The sequence below is a fragment of the Globicephala melas genome, chromosome 14, assembly GCF_963455315.2.
Source record: "Globicephala melas chromosome 14, mGloMel1.2, whole genome shotgun sequence".
Classification (NCBI taxonomy): domain Eukaryota; kingdom Metazoa; phylum Chordata; class Mammalia; order Artiodactyla; family Delphinidae; genus Globicephala; species Globicephala melas.
The window spans coordinates 14,253,483-14,274,717 of NC_083327.1; the positions used below are offsets into that span (position 1 = coordinate 14,253,483).

The 21,235-nt window shown below is 35.1% G+C and overlaps 1 protein-coding gene across 7 annotated transcripts in view; it reads right to left on the minus strand.

The window, feature by feature from the left end:
- The window catches only part of LCA5 (lebercilin LCA5), a 160,063-nt gene that overhangs the window by 12,006 nt on the left and 126,822 nt on the right, over positions 1–21,235 (minus strand). For all 7 annotated transcript variants that reach the window (XM_060283367.2, XM_060283368.2, XM_060283371.2 and 4 more), the window contains 3 exons: positions 3,077–3,214; positions 2,048–2,144; positions 1,195–1,337 (listed from right to left, as the gene is read on the minus strand). In XM_060283367.2, coding sequence (XP_060139350.1) covers positions 1,195–1,337; positions 2,048–2,144; positions 3,077–3,214 — 378 coding nt within the window. The remainder of the gene's footprint in view (positions 1–1,194; positions 1,338–2,047; positions 2,145–3,076; positions 3,215–21,235) is intronic.

The following is a 21,235-nucleotide window of genomic DNA, read 5'->3' on the forward strand; positions in this document are numbered from 1 at the left end:
TTTTCCAATAGCAACAGCCTATACTTTTACTAACAGAGCTCCCATTTGCTGGGACCCCTCAAAGTGACAGGATTAGTCTTAAGGGCTTTATAAACTTCGTGATTAGTTATTACCACAACCCTGAAGGGTAACCCACCCTTGTTTTATAGATTAGGAAACTGAGGCTCCAACAAGTCACACAAGTCACTAAAATGTTAGAACTGTAATTTAATTAAAACGCAGTGCTAACTCCAGGGCTATATCCTCTTTCACTATATCAGGTTGCTGCTTCTGCTGAATCTTATAAAGGGCAAATTTTTTAACCCTTCTAAAATTAAGAATTACTTTGCTATTCCACAATTTGCCTTTTCAAAAAAAAAAAAATTAACATGATCTAGTCTCAAGGATTTGTAAATATAGGAAGAAACACACTTAGCAGATACAGCTAACTTATCTAAATTGTAAAACAAAAACAAAATAAAGGAAAAAAACAAAACAAGAGTACACACAGGAATCAATTCAGTCCACACACAGGTGATCTCAGGATCCCTGGGATACTTACAAGTAGTATCAAAAATACAGCATTATATGAAATATGCAGGATCCCTCACATATTGTTTTCTTTAGAGTTTCAACTGTAAACACTAAAGATAAAACCCTATTAGAGAAAAGGACCTTCCAGTACTCAGTATGAGTCCTTTTAAATGAAGATGCAACACAGACCTCCTGAATTCCACTCTAATTTGAATGATATAAAGTCAGATTCCACTGCAATTACTTTGCTCGACATTCAGCTAAACTATAAAATTCTCTTACATAGGAAGCCAAAAAAATTAAATGTAGTCAAATTCTAACAAATCATTTGAAAGCTACTATAACTTGCTATTAAACGTAAAAGCCAGAAGGATTTTTAGAGACTATCTGGTAAGAGACATAAAAGGTAAGAAACTTAGATAATTTTTTCTTCTTCCTCCAACCTAGAGAGTACAATTGACATTTCTGAAGCATCTGAAAGATGCAGTGTTAACTAAGAGTCAATCCAAAGGAGTTTAATAAAATGCACAGATGTTATCTCTCTCCCTGTAAAAGGCTAGTTGCGTATTTATACAGCTATGGCACTAGCTTCATTGCTGAAATTTTAAAATGTTTGATATTGTGCATTTAGGAATAACTTCAAACCTAGAGTTTCGTACCTAATCATATTGCTAAACTCACCAAAGAAAGACGTTCAGGTTCTTTCCATTTGTTTTCATAACACATAACTGTTTGTGGTGTTATAGGATATTCCTCCAGCTCGAAGTCTTCACTGGTTTGTACTTCTTTTGTACACTGGTTTGTAAAATCACTCTGGCATGCAGCTACCATGAAAATTATAAAAGAATTTTTCTAATCGTATTGAACAGTGCTAAGATATATGGAATTCAATTGGTATATGTTCACCCTCTAAATGAGAAAATGCATGTTTCTCAGCTCCATGACTACTCACTATTACTGTTTTTATTTCTAGGATTTACTGGCAATTTTGTCATTTGAGGACAACTCTGAGGGATAAATCTATTAAACTTTTACAAAGTTTATGTTTTTAACTTTTTGCAAACCAGAGAAGAAGGAAATTATACTTTTGTTTTTTGAAAAAGTAAGAATATGCATAAAAATAGCAAAGTATTTATGAGTGAAATGAAATGACAGCTGGGATTTGCTTTAAAGTACTCCAGAAAAAAAGTAGAAAAAATAGGTGAAATAAAATTAGTAAAATGTATAACTGTTAAAGGTGGTGATACCTAAATAAAGGTTTATCATACTATAATCTCCTGTTTAGGGTATGCTTATAGTTTTTCATAAAAGTTTAGAAAAATAAGTTATAATTAGAAAAAACATTTCAATTATGTAAAACATAACTGTAATGACCTCAAGGGAAAAAACTGAGAAAGTGAAAGGATTTCTGAAAAGTACCTATAAGGAAATCTATTTCAATAAAGTTCTTTCCCTTCATCTTCCTTCTACTTCAAAATTAATTTATTTTATTATTAATAACTACAATATTTTTCAACAATAATAACTACTATACCATTTTTTTTTGATGTAATTTCTTTTTCTTTCTTTGGAGAAGACTTTGGCAGACGATTAGAATATATGTTTTTTAAGTCCAGTTCTCTCTCCTTTTCCTGAAAACAAACCCAACACAATTAAGAATGTAGAGTCTCAGTTTAAAATAAAAAAAAAATCCTCATCTTTTCAACTGGTATTTTCCTCACCAAATTGGAATATACCTAAGTTCAGCTTCCCTTTGTAACTACCAATTATAGAAAGGAATGTCTTTAGGACATTTAGGTTACGGTAGAGCAATGATTCTCCATTGAAAGTCCAATATGTACTAGCAGTCATGAAAATCAGAATAAGGCCAAATTCATTTTCTACCCACTCCTACATGATATAGTAATGTCTTCAACTGACTTCCAGGCTTAGCCACACAAAGAATTTAATTAGCATCTCTCAAATGTGGGTTCCAAATTAATGGCGAGTTAAAAATTTAGACCATTTTTTAAAACACAAGTGTTCTTCACCATTTTGCGGCTATGGCTTTCTCTGAGAATTTGATTAACAAAATGAAAATTCTATGCAAGATAATGCATAAACACTTAATGTTGCACAAAATTTCAACCCATCAATGACCTCTGGATAGAATTAAGAAACACCTACTTTAACAGAATTAATTAATTCTAATGCTTCTTCTAAACACTGTGAAAAGGAAGGGCATTATTTGGAACAACTTTAAAAATAATCAATCATGGGGTTATCTGAGGAAGAACACTGAACTATTCAACCATGCAACACAGAAAAACTCTAGTTCCCATAACTTTCTTGCAGGATTTTATAACTTTTTTCAGTTATATCATTCCTATTAGTGTATCTAATGTCTCATTTTAACAAATATTTTCTTTATAAGTGCCAAAGAAAATATTAGAATTTTGTAAATGATATTGTACCAAAGTTCCAAATATAAATGATAACAACGTTTTAAAATAGAGTCTTCATCTATATATATAGATGAAGAAATGGGAGGGAGAAATGATGCCATTTAAAATAAAATGCTTACCTTTAATTTGTGATGTAGTTGTTGTAGCTCATTTTGAAGAATTTTATTTTCATCATGAGCCTCATATGCCCTTTTCCTTTCAGCAAGCAACTGTCGCTGGAAACTGTTAGTACTTAGCTCAAGGTTTCTTGATAGTTCCTATGATATGTGTATAAATACATTAAAAAATAGTACTTAAAAAATAATTCAACAGTAAAATACTGCACTTAGTGTCAGAATGACATTTTCAGTGGTACTAAACAAGACATACAAATCAGGTTGGCCTTAGTGTTCATAAACATACAATAAAACAGAATATAGATTTACCAACAATTTAGTAAGATACTTCACCTATTATTCCTCTCTTTGTTTTCCACAATGATTTGTAGATAAATTCTTAAGCAGTTGCATCCAGAGCACATGGATAGTCATTTAAGTTGGGAGCAAGAGACAGCCAAAGGATGTGACGAGAAGCACTGGCATTTGGGAATCATTGTTTGGGCAAACAGAACCTGAGGCAGCCGTGCAAAATTACACAGCACTATTCAAGGTGCAGCGACCATCATCCCAGTTTTTACTTATTTCAGCTCTAAAGACACACAGGATCAAAGTGAAAGGACGGAAGATGATATTTTAAGCAAATAGAAACCAGAAGAAGGTGGGCATAGTCATACTTAGATAAAATAGACTTCAAGGCAAAAAGGGTAACAAAAGAAAAAGAAGGTCATTATCTAATGATAAAGTGGTCAACACATAAAGAAGACAACAATCATAACACATACACTCCTGGGACTTCCCTGGTGGTCCAGTGGGTAAGACTCTGCGCTCCCAATGCAGGGGGCCCTGGTTTGATCCCCGCATGCATGCCACAACTAAAAGTCTGCATGTCGCAACTAAGAAGTCCACATGTCACAACCAAGAGTTTGCATGCCACAACTAAGAAGTCCTTATGCCACAAGTAAAAGATTGCACATGCTGCAACTAAGACCCAGCACAGCAAAAATAATAAATAAATAAATAAATATTTTTTTAAAAACACATACACTCCCAACACCCAAGCACTGAAACATATTAAGCAAATACTGATAGTTTGTAAGGGAGAAATTGACAATAATACAATAATAGTAGGGAACTTCAATACCACACTATTAGCAATGGAAAGACTGTCCAGATAGAAAATCAGCAAGGAAATGTTGGAACCACACTTTAAAACAAATGGACTAACAGACATATACAGAACACTACATCCAACAGCAGCAGAATACACATTCTTCGCAAGTGCACATGGAACAGTCTCCAAGATTGATCATACTGACCACAAAACAAATCTTAGCAAATTTAAGAAGAATAAAATCATACCAACTATCTTTTCTGACCACAATGGTATGAAAATAGAAATCAACAACAAGAAGAAAGTGAAAAGATTTATAAATATGTGGAAATTAAACAACACACTTCTAAACAACCATTAGGTCAAAACAGAAATCAAAAGGGAAATTTAAAAATTATCTCAAAACAAATGAAAATGGAAATACAACATACCAAATCTTGTGGGATGCAGTAAAAGCTGGAAGTTTAGAGCATTAATCCATATATTAAGAAATTAGAAAGATCTCAAATAAACAACCTAACTTTACACTTCAAGAACTCGAACAAGTTAAGCCCAAAGTTAGCAGAAGGAAGGAAATAATAAAGATCAGAGTGGAAATAAATGAAATAGAGACCAGGAAAGCAATAGAAAGGATCAACGAAACTAAGAGCTGGTTCTTTGAAAAGATAAAATTGACAAACCTTTACTTGGACTAAGGAAAAAAGAGAGAATTAGAAGTGAAAGAGGAGACATTACAGCTGAACTACAGAAATGCACTGAATCATAAGCAACTAGTATGAAATATTATATGCCAAAAAGCTATGTAACCTAGAAGAAATGGATACATTTTTAGAAACACACAACCTACCAAGACTGAATCAGAAAGAAACAGAAAATCTGAACAGACTAATGAGTAATGAGATTGAATCAGTAATCAAAAAACTCCCAACATGGAAGAGAAAAGATCAAGATGGTGGAGGTAAGGGGACGTGGTGCTCACCTCCCCCCATGAACACATCAAAAATACACCTACAGGTGGAACAATTCTCACTGAAAACTAACTGGAAACTGGAAAAAGGACTGAACAAGGCTATAAGGAAGAGGTAATCACACAGGAATGGAAGAAAAGCGATCAGGTAGGGACCTGTGCTCCTGAGAGGGAACTCAGAGGAAATAAGAAATTGCAAAGGTGGATACCCACCCTGGGTATCCAGGAGTGAGTAGGTCAAGCCACAGACTGGGTGTCCTGGTCCTGGGGTCCTATGTGGAAGAGACAAGCCTCCTGGACTGCTTGGACAGATAGAAAGGCTGGAGAAGCCTGGACTCTATTCATGAGGTGTGAGCACTGGCCTGCCTCTGAAGCAGGGTGAAGAGAGGTCTGCTCTAGCAGCTGCCGGATTTCCCACAACCGTGCCACTCTGGGCCCCACTGTACCACACCTCAACACCTCCCTACCCCATAAACGCAGAGAAACCATTCAGGCTCCCCTCCCCTGTAGAGCACAGTGGAGGCTGGGAACAGTAACCAGCTGTGAGGGGAAAAGGGGTCTTGCCTCTGAGGAGAGGTCTGGGTGGTTGCTGGGTTTCCCACAGCCACCTCACCGTGCACCAGTGAATGCTTTGGCTCTACTCAGTCTGTGCCACAGTGCGGCACTGGATGTGGGACAGCCACGACCAGGAAAAAGACTCTACCATGGGTTGCATCTGAAGGAGCCACAGACACCTACACAAGCAGTGCGTTGAACCTTTGTATGTGAAAGGCCCCACTTGCTTCAGCACTCCCTACTCTGGGGCAAAGGTCTTGGTGCTGGGAGAGAGAAAAACACACACGAAAAGGGAACAGAGGCAGCTTGAGCCTGACACAAAGGGCTTCTGCTTCAGCAACTTGGGATCAGACCCCGCCCCTGACAGAGAGGTGACAGCCACTGAACAGAGAGAAAGTCCCGTCTCACACCAGGAGCCAGCTCTAGCCCCTCCATCCCCAGTCACACCCCACTACCAAGGTAAGAGCTGCCAGCACAACATCAGGAAAGATGTGACTGGCATCCACATCAAATCCAGCCCTCCCACCAAAGGCACTGGGCATGTGCAGTCTGCATAGGGACACTCCCAAATAAGAACACCCCTTCAAGTCCACAAAAGGTCACTGCTTCACCTTAGTTCATAGAAGCAGAGAAAAGTAAAATTAGGGCTTCCCTGGTGGCACAGTGGTTGAGAGTCCGCCTGCCGATGCAGGGGACACAGGTTTGTGCCCCAGTCCGGGAAGATCCCACATGCCGAGGAGCGGATGGGCCCGTGAGCCATGGCCGCTGAGCCTGCGCGTCCGGAGCCTGTGCTCCGCAACGGGAGAGGCCACAACAGTGAGAGGCCCACATACCGCAAAAAAAAAAAAAAAAAGAAAGAAAAGTAAAATTAAAAGGCAGAGGAACTATTCTCAATTCAAAGAGCAAGAAAAACACCCTGAAAAAATAATGAAATGGAAATAAACAACAGATAAGTAATTCAAAACAATTGGTAATAAAAAGCTTAACTGAATTAGGTAAAACAATTGATCTAAACACTGAACATTTTAACAAGGAATTAGAAACATTAAAAAAAACCCACCAATCAGAAATGAAGAACTCAACAGCTGAAAAAAAACACACTGAAAGGAATGAATAGCAGGTTAAGTAATACGGATAACTGCATAATTGACCTGGAAGATATAATCATGGAAATCACCAAATCAGAACAGCAGAGAGAAAAACACATTTTATAAAGTGAAAGCAATCTAAGAGATCTCTCCAATAACATTAGGTGTTCCAACATTTGCATTATAGGGGTTCCAGAAGGAGAGAGAAGGGGATCAAAAATGGATTTGAAGAAATTATGGCTGAATACTTCCCAAACCTGAAGGAGGAAACAGATATCCAGATACAGGAAGCAGAGAGGGTTCCAAATAAGATGAACCCAAACAGACCCACACCAAGACATACAATTAAAATGGCAAAAGTTAAAGAGAATTCTAAAGGCATCAAGAGAAAAACAAAGTGTCATATATAAAGGAATTCCCATCAGGCTATCAGCTGATTTCTCTGCAGAAACTTTGCAGGCCAAAAGGGATAGGCATGATATATTCAAAATCCTGAAAGGGAAAAACCTGCAACCTATGATACTCTGCCCAGCAAGATTATCATTTAGAATAGGAGAGATAAAGAACTTCTGAGACAAGCAAAAACTAAAAGAATCCAGCATACTAAACCTACCCTAAAAGAAATGTTGAAGGGTCTTCTCTAAATGGAAAAGAGGTAAGAATCTGTAGGAAAGGGAAAATCCCAGTAGGAAAGTCAAATACACAGTAAGGATTGAAGATCACTTAAATAAGCCAGTATGCAGATTAAGACAAAAAGACTATAAAAGCAACTATAACTAAAATTAAATAGTTAAGGGATAATCAAGAAGATGTAGAATATGATATCAAATACACAAAATGTGGGTTACGAAGGTAAAACATGTAGATCTTTTAGAATGTGTTTGAATTTAAATGATTACCAGTTTAAAACAAGTAGATATAATTGTGAGTCAACATATATGAACCCCATGGTAACCACAACTGGAAAACAAGTAATAAAGTGGCAATAAGTATGTACCTATTAATAATTACTTTAAATGTCAATGGACTAAATGCTCTGATCAAAAGACATAACGTGGCTGACTGGATTTAAAAAAAAAAAACAAGACTCTTGAATATGCTGCCTACAAGAGACTCACTTCAGGGGTGAAGACACACAGAGTGTGAGAGGATGGAAAAAGATGTTTCATGCAAACAAAAATGACAAAGTGTGGGTAGCAATACTTATATCAGACAAAATCATATCAGACTTTAAAATAAAGACTACAATGAAAGACAAAGAAGGCCTTATACAATGATAAAGGGATCAATACAAGAGGGTATTACACTTGTTAACATAAACACACCCAATACAAGAGCACCTAAACATATAATGCAAATACAGACATAAAGAGAGAAGTTGACAACAATACAACAATAGTATGAGATGTTAACACTCCACTGACATCAATGGACAGATCATCAAGACAGAAAATCAGTAAGGCACAGAGACCTTAAATGACACAACAGACCAGTTAGACTTAATTGATATCTACATGAGACTACATGCAAAAAAAGAATGCACATTCATATCAAGCACACATGGAACGTTCTCCAGTAGAGATCACATACAAAGTCACAAAACAAGCCTCAACAAATTTAAGAGGACAGAAATTATTTCAAGCATCTTTTCCAACCATAGCAATATAAAACTAGAAAATCAACTACAGAAAGAAAAGTGGATAAAGAACAAACGTGGAGATTAAACAACATATTACTAAAAAAAAATGGTCACTGACGAAATCAAAGAGGAAATAAGAAAATACCTCAAGACAAATGAAAATGAAAACACAACTTTCCAAAATCTATGAGATGCAGCAAAAGCAATTCTAAGATGGAAGTTCATAACAATACAGGACTTCTTCAAGAGCAAGAAAAATCTCAAACAACCTAACCTACCACCTTAAAGAATTAGAAAAAGAGCAAAGCCCAAAGTCAGCAGGAGAAGGAAATAATAAAAATCAGAGGAAATAAAGATTTAAAAAATGTAGAAAAAGATCAATGAAACCAGGAGCTGCTTTTTTATAAAGATAAACAAAATTGATAAATGTTTAGCCAGGCTCACCAAGAAGAAAAGGGAGAGGACCCAAATGAACAAAATAAGAAATGAAAGATGATAAATAACAACCAATACAACAGAGATACAAAAAATCCTAAGAGAACACTGAACAGTTATATGCAAACAAACTGGACAATCTAGAGGAAATGGACAAACTTCTAGAAACAAAAAGCCTGCCAAGACTGAGTCAAGCAGTTTTTTTGTAATAAAAAAAAAAAAAAAAACCCAGCAAACAAAAGTCCAGGACCAGATGGCTTTACAGGGAAATTCTACCAAGCATTTAAAGAACTTATACCTATCCTTCTCAAACCATTCCAAAAAACTGAAGAGGAGATAACGCTGCCATATTTATTCCACAAGGACACCATTACCCTGATGCCAAAACCAAAAGAAGACACTACAATAAAAGAAAGTTACAGACCAATATCTTTGATGAATATAGATGCAAAAATCCTCAGGCAAAGTACACGCAAACTGAATCCAGCAATATGTAAAAAGGACTATACAACATGATCAAGCTGGATTTATTCCAGGGTCACAAGGATGGTTCAATATTTGAAATCAATGTGAACACCACATTAACAAAAGGAAAGATAAAAATCATATAATCATCTCAAAAGATACACACAAAAAGCATTAGATAAAATTCAACATGCATTCATGATAAAAACTCTCAACATGATAATGGCTATTTATGACAAACCCAGAGCCAGCATACTCAATAGTGAAAAGCTGAAAGCCTTTCCACTAAATTTAGGAACAAGACAAGGATGCCCACTCATACCACTTCTATTTAACACAGTATTGGAAGTTCTAGCCACAGCAATCAGACAAGAAAAATAAATAAAAGGCATCCAGATTGGAAGAGAAGAAGTAAAACTGCCACTATTTGCAGATGACATGATACATTACATAGAAAACCCTGCAGTCTCCAACCCAGAACTATTAGAATTAATGAATTCAGCAAAGTTGTAGGATACAAGATACGTATACAAAAATACATTGCGTTTCTATACACTAATATTAAACTATCAAAAAGAGAAAGTAAAAAAAATCCTGCTTAAAATTGCATCAAAAATAATAAAATACCTAGTAATGAACTTAACCAAAAAGGTGAAAGACCTACACTCTGAAAACTATAAAACACGAATTGAAGATAAAAAAAGAAATGGAAAGATATCCCATACTCTTGGACTGGAATAATTAATATTGTTAAATGACCATACTACCCAAAGCAATCTACAGATTTAATACAATCCATGACATTTTTCACAGAACTAGAACAAGTAATCCTAAAATTCATATGGAACCACAAAAGACCCCAAATTGTCAAAGTAATCTTGAGAAAAAAGAACAAAGCTGGAGGTATTACCCTACGAGATTTCAGATTATATTACAAAGATACAGTAATCAAAACAGCATGGTACTGGCACAGAAACAGACACATAAATCAATGGAACAGAATAGAGAGCCCAGAACTAAACCCATGCACCTTTGGTCAATTAATCTATGACAAAGGAGGCAAGAATATACAATGGAGAAAAGACGGTCTCTTCAATAAGCTGTGCTGGGAAAACTGGAAAGCTACATGTCAAATAATGAGATTAAAACATTTCCTTACAACATATACAAAAATAAACTCAAATGGATTAAAGATCTAAATGTAAGAACTGAAACCACAAAACTCCTAGAAGAGAACATAGGTGGAAGCCTCTTTGACATAAATCCTAGCAATATTTTTTTGGATCTGTCTCCTATGGTAAAAGAAATAAAAGCAAGAGTAAACAAATGAGATGTAATTAAACTTAAAAGTTTAAAACTTAGAACCCATTCCATAGGTTGTCTTTTCATTTCAACAGAAATGAAACAACCAAAACCAAACAATCTGATCAAAAAATTGGCAGAATACCTGAACAGACATTTTCCTAAAGAAGACATACAGATGGCCAACAGGCACATAAAGAGATGCTCAACATCACTAATTACTGGAGAAATGCAAATCAAAACCAAAATAAGATATTGCCTCACACTTCTCAGAATAGCTATCATCAAAAAGAATACAAATAATAAATGTTGGCAAGGATGTGGAGAAAAGAGAACCCTTGGTGGGAATGTAACTTGGTGCAGCCACTATGGAAACCAGTATGGAGTTTCCTCAAAAATCTAAAAACAGAACTACCACATGATCCAGCAATTCCACTCCTGGGTATATGTCCATAAACAAAAACACTAATTTAAAAAGATACATGCACCCAATGTTCATAGCAACACTTTTTACAATAGTCAAGACATGGAAACAACCCAAGTGCCCATCAACAGATGAATGGATAAAGAAGAAGTGGTATGTATGTATGTATGTACGTATGTGTGTGTGTATACATGCACACACATAATGGAATATTCCTGTCATAAAAAAGAATGAAATTCTTCCAACTGCAGCCACGTGAATGGACCTAGAGGATATTATGCTCAGTGAAAGAAGTCAGAGAGAGAAAGACAAATACTGTATGATACCACTTATATGTGGAATCTAAAAAACAATACAAATGAATGTATATGCAAAACAGAAACAAACTCACAGATCTAGAAAGCAAATTAGTGGTTACCAAAGGGGAAATGGAAGCGGAGGGGGCAAATTAGGGGTACAGGATTAAGAGATATAACCTACCATGGGTAAAATAGACAACCAACAAGGACATATTATATAGCATAGAGAATTATAGCCATTATCTTATAACAACTTTTAATGGAATGTAAACTGTAAAAATACTGAATTACTATGCTGTACACCTGAAACTAATATAATATTGTAAATCAACCATACTTTAGTTTTAAAAATTTTAATTAAAACAAACCAGGGCTTCCCTGGTGGCACAGTGGTTGAGAGTCCGCCTGCCGATGCAGGGGACACGGGTTCGTGCCCCGGTCTGGGAGGATCCCACATGCCGTGGAACGGCTGGGCCCATGGGCCATGGCCACTGGGCCTGCACATCCGGAGCCTGTGCTCCGCAGCGGGGGAGGCCACGGCAGTGAGAGGTCCACATACGGCAAAAAACAAAAAAACCCCAAAAACCTCCCAACATGGAAAACTCCAACTCCATGATTTCACCGGAGAATTCTACCAAACATTTAAAGAATTAACACCAATCCTCCTCAAACTGTTCCAAAATATCGAGGAGAATGGAACACTTCTGAACTCGGAAATTCTAAGAAGCCAGAAATATCTTGATACCAAAATTAGATAAGGATACCATATAAAAAAAAGAGAAAACTATAGACCAATATCCCTCATGAATATAGATGCAAAAATTCTCAACGAAATATTAGCAAACTGAATTCAAGAACACATTAAAAGGATTATACACCATGGCTTAGTGAGATTTATCCCTGGGATGCAAAGATGCAAATACAAAGATGCAAATACATCACATCAATAAAATGAAAACTAAAATTCATGTGATCATCTCAAAAGATGCAGATAAAGTATTTGACTACAATATCCTTTTATGATTAAAACCCTTAACAGATTGGGCATAGAGAGAATGAATGCATCTCAACATAATAAAGGACATATACAACAAACCCACAGCTAACAATATACTCAGTGGAGAAAAACTGAAAGCATTTCCTTTAAATCAGGATCAAGAGACAAGGATGTACACTCTCACCCCTACTATTCAATATACTACCAGAAGTCCTAGCTAGAGCAATTAGGCAAGACAAAGAAATAAAAGGCTTCCAAATCAAAAAAGAAGAAATAAAACTGTCACTATCTCCTGATAATATAATCATTTATATAGAAGACCCTGAAGAGTTAATCAAAAAACTGCTGGATCTAATTAATGATTTCAGTAAAATGGTAGGATATAAAATCAATATACAGAAGTCAATTGTGTTCCTTTACACTTAAAATGAAGCAACTGAAAAAGAAATAAAACTATTCCATTCATAATAGCATCAAAAACAATAAAATACTTAGGAAAAAATTTAACAAAGGATGTGAAAGATCTGTACAATGAAAACTACAAGATTTTGCTGAAAGAAACCAAAGAACACACAAACAAATGCAAAGACATAACATATTCATAGATTAGAAGAATATTGTTAAAATGGTTATACTACCCAAAGCCATCTAAAAATTCAATGCAACCCCCATCAAAACACCAAAGACATTCTTCACAGAAGCAGAAGAAACAATCCTAAAAATTTATGTACAACCACAAAAGAATCCAAAAAGGCAAAGCAATGCTGAGAAAAAAGGACAAAACCAGAGATATCACACTTCCTGATTTCAAACTATACTACAAAGCCAAAGTAATTAGAACGGTATGGTACTGGCACAAAAACAGATACCAGGATCAATGGAACGGAACAGAGAGCCCAGAATTAAGTCCCAGCACATACGGTCAACTAATATTTGACAAGACAGCCAAGAACACACAATGGGGAAAGGATACTGTTTTGAACAAATGGTACTGGGAAAACTGGAAAAAAGACATGCAGAACAATGAAGCTGGACCTTTATCTTACACTGCTCACAAAAATTAAACTGAAACGGACTAAAGACTTAAATATAAGACCTGATACCATAAAACTCCTAGAAGAAAATGCAGAGAAGCTCATTGTTATTAATCTTGGCAATGATTTTTTGCAAATGACCTCAAAAGCGCAAACAATAAAGCAAGAAATCAACAAATGGAACTACATTAAATTCAAAAGCTTCTGAAGAGCAAAAGGAAAATTTACAAATTGAATAGACAACATACAGGATGAGAGATATATAGGATAAGAGGTCAATATCCAAAATATATAAAAAACTCAGTCAACTCACTAACAAAAATACAAACAATCCAATTTTTAAAATGGGCAGAAGAACTAAATAGACATTTTTCTAAAGAAGGCATCAAAATGGCCAACAGGCACATGGAAAGATGATCAATAAAGGAAATACAAATCAAAACCACAGTGAGATATCACCTCACACCTGTTAGAATGGCTCTCAAGAAGGCAAGAGACAATAGGCGCTGGCAAGGATGTGATGAAAAGAGAACCCTTATACACTGTGGGTGGGAATGTAAACTGGTCCAACCACTATGGAAAATGATAGGGAGGATCCTCAAGAATTTAAAAATAGACCTACCATACAAACCAGCAATTCCACTTCTGGGTATATACCCAAAGGAAATAAAAACAGGATTTTCATGAAATACATGCACTCCAATGTTTATCACTGCATTATTCACAATAACCGAGATGTGGAAACAACCCAAATGTCCATCAGTGGATGAATGGATAAAAAGATGTGAATATATATACACATAACAAAATTTTTTTTAGCCATGAAAAAGGAGGATATCCTGCCATTTGTGACAACATGGATGTACCTTGAACACAATATAGTAAGCAAGATAACGGAGACAGAGAAAGACAAGTACTGCACAATATCACTTATGTGTGGAATCTAAAAAAGTCAAACCTGTAAAAACAGAATGTAAAATGGTGGTTACCAGGGGATGAGGGCTGGGGGGATAACTGATGGTGTTTAAGGGTACAAACTCGTAATGAGGAGTAAATAAGCCATAGACATCTAATACATCATATAATGAATGTAGACAATAATACTGCACTATAATTATGTAACACTGATAAACATCACTACAGTGAATCACATTACAATATTTAAGTGTTATCAAAATAACACACTATACACCTTAAATTTATTTAAATTTATTATACAACGTTACATGTCAAATTTATTCAATTAAAAAATTTTCTTTTAAATAACTTAAGTTGTCAAGATACCATTTCTAACATCTGGATGAAAAAATGCCTTTTATTGATATAATTATAAAATTTTACTACAAATGTAATAAGTGTTTACTTTAAAATATTAAAAAATCACAAAGAATAGAAAATTTTAAAAAGTGACAGTCTATCACTCTGTGATAATCACTGCCACCATTTTGGTGTGTATAATTTGAGACTTTTATACATTTTTCTCAGTAAATAATATCATAAATGCCTTTCTATGTCAATAAAAACACTAATATCACAAAACTTTTTAAGGAGATAACATTCTATATTATAGATTATCAAAATTTATTTAATCATATTCTGCTCAACATTTGAGTACTTCCAATTTTTCCTATGGTGAACATCCTATTACACATAAATTTAAGCTTATTTTTTATTATTTCCTGAGGGTAAATACTAAGAAATTAAGTTTCTGGGTTGACAGACATTTATACGATTTTAACGCTTTTCAAAAGCATTACCAAAATGACTGCTGGAAAGATTGCAACAATTTACATTCTCTTCAAAAGTCTACTAGCCTTTTACTATATATTTTACTATATTCTATATTATATTTTACTATATTCTTGAAATAACTGGATATTGAAATTTTTAAATCTATTGGACTAGCAAAAAAGGATATTAATATTTTAATTTGTATTTCTTGGATTAATACTTAAGTTAATTTTTATGTTTATTGGCCATCCATATTCTTTATAAACTTTTTATATAGTGTAATAGGAATTTAAAAGATAATGACACAATAGGGGAAAAAACAATATTGAAAAACAAAACAAAAAGACTAAGAATTTCCAGAAAGAAAAATATAAAAAGAAGATATAAAAAGAGAGAGCTGGAAAAACCATCACAATTAAGACTGGATCAGGAAAGAATCATCAATGGATGTTAAACTTTGATGGGAAATAAGATATATAAATTCCAAGTGGCTCATCACAGACTGCTTATTGGTTTCACTGAAGGGGAAAAATAGTAATTGTATATATGGTGTACAAATCAAGAAACATCGGTAAAGTGATCAAAATTAACATCAAAAATAAAGGATAGGTGAAGATCATGTACCTCCAGCTGTGATATCTTAAGAAGGAAATTACATCACCTATTCAGTATTCTAGCCAAGAATACAAAAACCTCAGTCTAATAACAATAAAACATCAGAGGGCTTCCCTGGTGGCGCAGTGGTTGAGAGTCCGCCTGCCAATGCAGGGGACACGGGTTCGTGCCCCAGTCCGGGAAGATCCCACATGCCGCGGAGTGGCTAGGCCCGTGAGCCATGGCCGCTGAGCCTGCGCGTCCGGAGCCTGTGCTCCGCAACGGGAGAGGTCACAACAGTGAGAGGCCAGCGTACCGCAAAAAAAAAAAAAAATCAGAGAACTGCAAATTAAGAACATTCTATTAAATGAAAAGGGATGGGGTACCATATTCTTCAAAAATGTGAATGTTGTAAAAAAGACAACAAAAGTATGAGGAAATGCTCCAGATTAATGAAGGCTAAAGACATCTAGACAACCAACACACTACCTGACTCTAGACTGGACCTTGTACTGAAGGAGTAAAGTGGCATAAAAGACAATATTAAGTCAACTGAAAAAACTATATTGTGGAGAGATTCGAGAAAATTATTTTACAAATGTAAATTTATATCATAATTATACTATGTTTATACAAGGGCATATCCCTATTATTAGGAAATAAAACCAGTGTATTTAGGGGTAAAAAGCATGATGTGTGGAACTTGCCCTCAAATCGTTTTTTAAAAATTTACCTATGTACATGTATGTCTGTGTTCACATGACAGAGAGATAGCATGTGTACATAAGACAAATGGGGTAACATGTTAACAAAAGGTGAATCTGCGTAAAGAGTATGAGAGTGTTGTTAGAACTACATATATATTTACAACTCTCTGTAACCTTAAAATTAATCCCATATAAAAAGTTTATTTAAATAAGTGTACCCTTCGATATTTGGAGGCAAAACAGGAAACCACTATACATAAAGAAAAAATGTTGAAAGCTACTGGAATTAAAAAAAAATCAAGTTCTAAGTGATAATAACTGTCAACCTAGACTCCAAGACCCAGTAAAATTATCATTCAAGAGTGAAGATAAATTATGTACAATGACTAGAAAATTTTGCCACTCAGAAGCCCTCACTGAAAGAATCACCAAAAGATAAGAAAGACAATGAACCGTGAATGAAAGGTGCAGTAATGAGCAACGGTGATGTGCAAGTAACAATGGTGAGCAAAGAAACTAATGGTAAACCTCATAAGCATGGTTAAAAAATTGAGGAGTTTCAAAATAAGGTAAATTAAGACAGACAATAATAATGTGGAAGATGACATGAGAAGAGACTGGAGAAAGAAAGTGTTCTACTGTCCTGAGAGAATTTGAAAAAAAAATAGATATTAATTGCTTTAGACTTCCTTAATTCAAGTACACATATCTTAAAAATTCAAGGCTAAACTCTAAAAGAATAGTAGAATCTGTCATTCTGAAATCAATGGAAAGTCAGGGTAAAGGGTTAAGAAGCAGGAAGTAAAAAAAAGAAGCAGAGAGAAAAATGATAATTTTGTTTTTAAAGATAACCCACGTAGATCTAACAATCTCAGTAATCCCAACAAACGTAAATAAATAATTTTGTGGAACGAGATATTCTTATGTTGGATCCTTTTTAAAAATGAATTTAGTCAAATATTGTACAAGCACAGAGATAAAACATTCACACACAAAAAGATGAAAGTAAGGGGCCTCCCTGGTGGCGCAGTGGTTGAGAGTCCGCCTGCCGATGCAGGAGACACGGGTTCGTGCCCCGGTCCGGGAAGATCCCACATGCCGTGGAGTGGCTGGGCCCATGAGCCATGGCCGCTGAGCCTGCGTGTCCAGAGCCTGTGCTCCGCAACGGGAGAGGCCACAACAGTGAGAGGCCCGCATACCGCAAAAAAAAAAAAGATGAAAGGAAAAGAAAAAATATATTAGGCCAAAAAAAAAAAAAGTAATGTAGATTAAATAGGCTTTAAGACAAAAAGCATTATTAGGGAGAGAGAGGAATTTTTATTCAACATTGAAAAAAAAAATCACCAGAAAGGCAAAACAACCCTGAATATGTTTTAGTTTCAATTCTGAACCTATAAATAACACAGCTTCCAAACATGCTACGTTTTTTGGCAAGCTTTATCAAGAAAAAGAAGAGGTACATATTAACTACATTAGGAATAAGAGTTGGGTATGTAACTATAGAAGTGACAGAAATTTAAACATCATAAATACTATGAAAAACCTAATGCCAACAAATACAAAATCTGAGATAAAATGAATAATTTCCCAGAAAAATATAAATTATTAAAACTAAAAATATAAGATCTGAGTCAATCTACAAATGAAGTGAATAAGTAGAAAAAATTTAAAAAAACAAACTAGATCCAGGTTTCAGAAGTGATAATCTACAAATTTTAAGATAGAGATATTTCCTATCTTTTATAATCTGTGAAAGAGAACAGAAAGAAGAAAAAGCTCTCCAAGTCATTCCCTGTGAGAACTTATATAACCTTGATGCCAAAACTGGATCAGGACAGCTTGAAAAAATACATCATTTTTACATATCATTTTTATATTTTCCATTCTTACATATGCATATTGCTGCAAAAATCCCAAATATTAGCAAAAGGAATTCAGCAATGTACAAAAATTACATCACAAGAAGCACTTCTCCCATAAAAGCAAAGCGTAAGAGTAATGTAACAGTAAAAATATATAAATGTAATTTTCCATGTTAATTAAATGAGAAAAAAATACTTGATCACTTTAATAGTCGCAAAAAAAGGCATTTGAACATTTGACAAAATTCTCCACTATCTGTGATTTAAAACAAAAATCTTAGGAAGCTAGTAATAGAAAAGCTAGTAATTCTTCATCTATAATACATATTATACACATACACAGAAAAGATCAAGAAGGATATACGGGCTTCCCTCGTGGCACAGTGGTTAAGAATCCACCTGCCAATGCAGGAGACACGGGTTTGAGCCCTGGTCCGGGAAGATCCCACATGCCGCGGAGCAACTAAGCCTGTGCGCCACAACTACTAAGCCTGTGCTCTAGATCCCACGAACCACAATTACTGAGCCCATGTGCCACAACTACTGAAGCCCGCACGCCTAGAGCCCGTGCTCCGCAACAAGAGAAGCCACTGCAGTGAGAAGCCCATGCACCACAACGAAGAGTAGCCTCCGCTCACCGCAACTAGAGAAAGCCCACGCGCAGCAACGAAGACCCAACGCAGCCAAAAATAAATTTAAAAAAAAAAAAGGATATACACTAAAATGCTAAAACTGATGATATCTGGGTGTAAGAATGTTCTTATTTTTCTCAAGATTTTAAAAATGTGTATGTGCTACTTATATAAAATAAAAGGACAATTTCTAAAAATACATTTAACTGTAAAAAGTCAAATAGGAAGAAGATATATCAACTTCAGAATAGTTACTTCTGAGGAGGGAGAGTAGAAGAGAGATGTTTTGGAGAAAGTGTACAGGGGAACTTTAACATCTTATTTTTTAAAATATGACCTAAAGCAAAATTAACAAAATATCAAGTAGGTAGATGAATGTTTTAAATATTATTCTCTTTTTTATACGTTCAAAATATTTCATAAGAAAAAAATTAAAAGTGCTTTAAGAAATTAAAGATATGGAATAGAAAAAGAAGAAAAATTTTTGGCTGGAAGGACTATGGGTGTTTTTCCCCTACTTCACTGTAAGTCTAAAAATGTCTTTAACAAACATTTTTATAATACAAAAAAAAAGTTAAATAACTTATTTTTTTCCAAAAGGAAAGAGCACAGAATTCTAACTGTTTAAAAGAGAGAAATAAAGGTTTACATAATTTAATTTTTGCAAGCAAACCCAAAGGATAACTGAACTTACCTTCACTTATTTTATTAATTAATAGAGCAATACATACTTAAATAACAACACTCCATTTGTTAAAACAGGTCTATAAATGTCAGTTGTTTTATTCATTGCTCAGTGTTACTGTAACTCAATTCTGAAGGCTTAGACCCTTGTATAAGCAAGGAACCTATAGCTGTGGTCCCCAACCTTTTTGGTACCAGGGACCGGTTTCGTGGAAGACAATTTTTCCACGTACTGGATAGGGATGATTCAGGCGGTAATGTGAGCTTCACTCACTCGCCTGCCATTCACCTCCTGCTGTGCAGCCCGGTTTCTAAGGGGGCGGGGAACCCCTGCCCTATAGGAACAGTTTTTACATTCCTAGTAGGTGGTCATGCAGCCTCTGTACAAATACCTGTGGTGGCAGGAAAGCTCAATAATATAAAGGGTACTGATTTCATTATCATTGGACAATTCCAACTATTAGGAAGCTCTTGTTTATAAATGAGTGGAAACCTGCTTCCCAGAAATATCCATTAGGTTCATGTTGCCTTCAGGAACATCCAAAAGCATATCTGTTTCTCCTCTTTCACACAACAGCTCTTTAAATACTGAAGTTACATTTTCCCTTAATTTGAATCTTATCCATAATTTCATGCTTCTTCCACTGTTCCTTATATGCCAGTTCTTTGACCCCTTGGTTCTTCTGCTTGCTCTCTACAGGTCAGTTTGTTACCTAAAATTGGGTACCTGTTATCAGATGTGATCTGGCCAGTAAAATAAGTTATTATTACCTTGAGAGCCTGGGCACCACCATACTCAATTAACTTTTTTCTTTCAGTTATCTTTTTAAACAGTTATATGATTATAGGTTCCTCAACTGAAACCTTAGACTTTTTAAAAAACTGAATAACTTTCAAGCCAGGTCTCCCCATATGGTATCCATAAAATGGATGGAAAAAAATTGAGGACTCAACAGTTAACTTGATTAAATTTTATCTTGCTTGTTTTCTGCCAGATTTTGAACCTAAGGAGATCAATTCAATCTCAGTCTTCTCATCCATCAAGTTAGCTGTCCCTTCTATTTGTGAACCTGTCCACGAATGCCACTTTATTTTATTGATCTATCCATCCATTCATTCCTTTAAGAGACACTAAGTCTAGCCAGATAGTGTATCAAATGTTGCAAATACAAAATCAAATAAGACTTGTTCTTGTCCTTAAGGAGCCCACTCAAATGCACTGATAAACATGCTGAAAGGGGCAGGGCCTAACATGGCACCCCAAACACCCACCTAGAAATGTTCTCTCCAAGCTGACAGCTGTGTGTTTATTTGCACTCTCTGGGTTCAGTTACTGATCCAACTGTAATGCTTTCTAACATTATTTTCAACCAGTCCACATTTCTCCACTAAATCACAAATATGAAAGATTTACTGTATCTACTGTATATCAAGATATAGTCTACTTATTATATAACAAGATATACCTATTAGAATCCAGTAGATATAGTATATACCTACAGAATATAGATGTATGTAGTATATATACTATATAAATGGTATAGTATAATCTGTAGTATATATTGTATAGTATAGAGCATATAGTTTAGAATATGGATGTATACATATACTATATGTAAATAGTAGAATATAATAAAGTATACCTCACTGTACC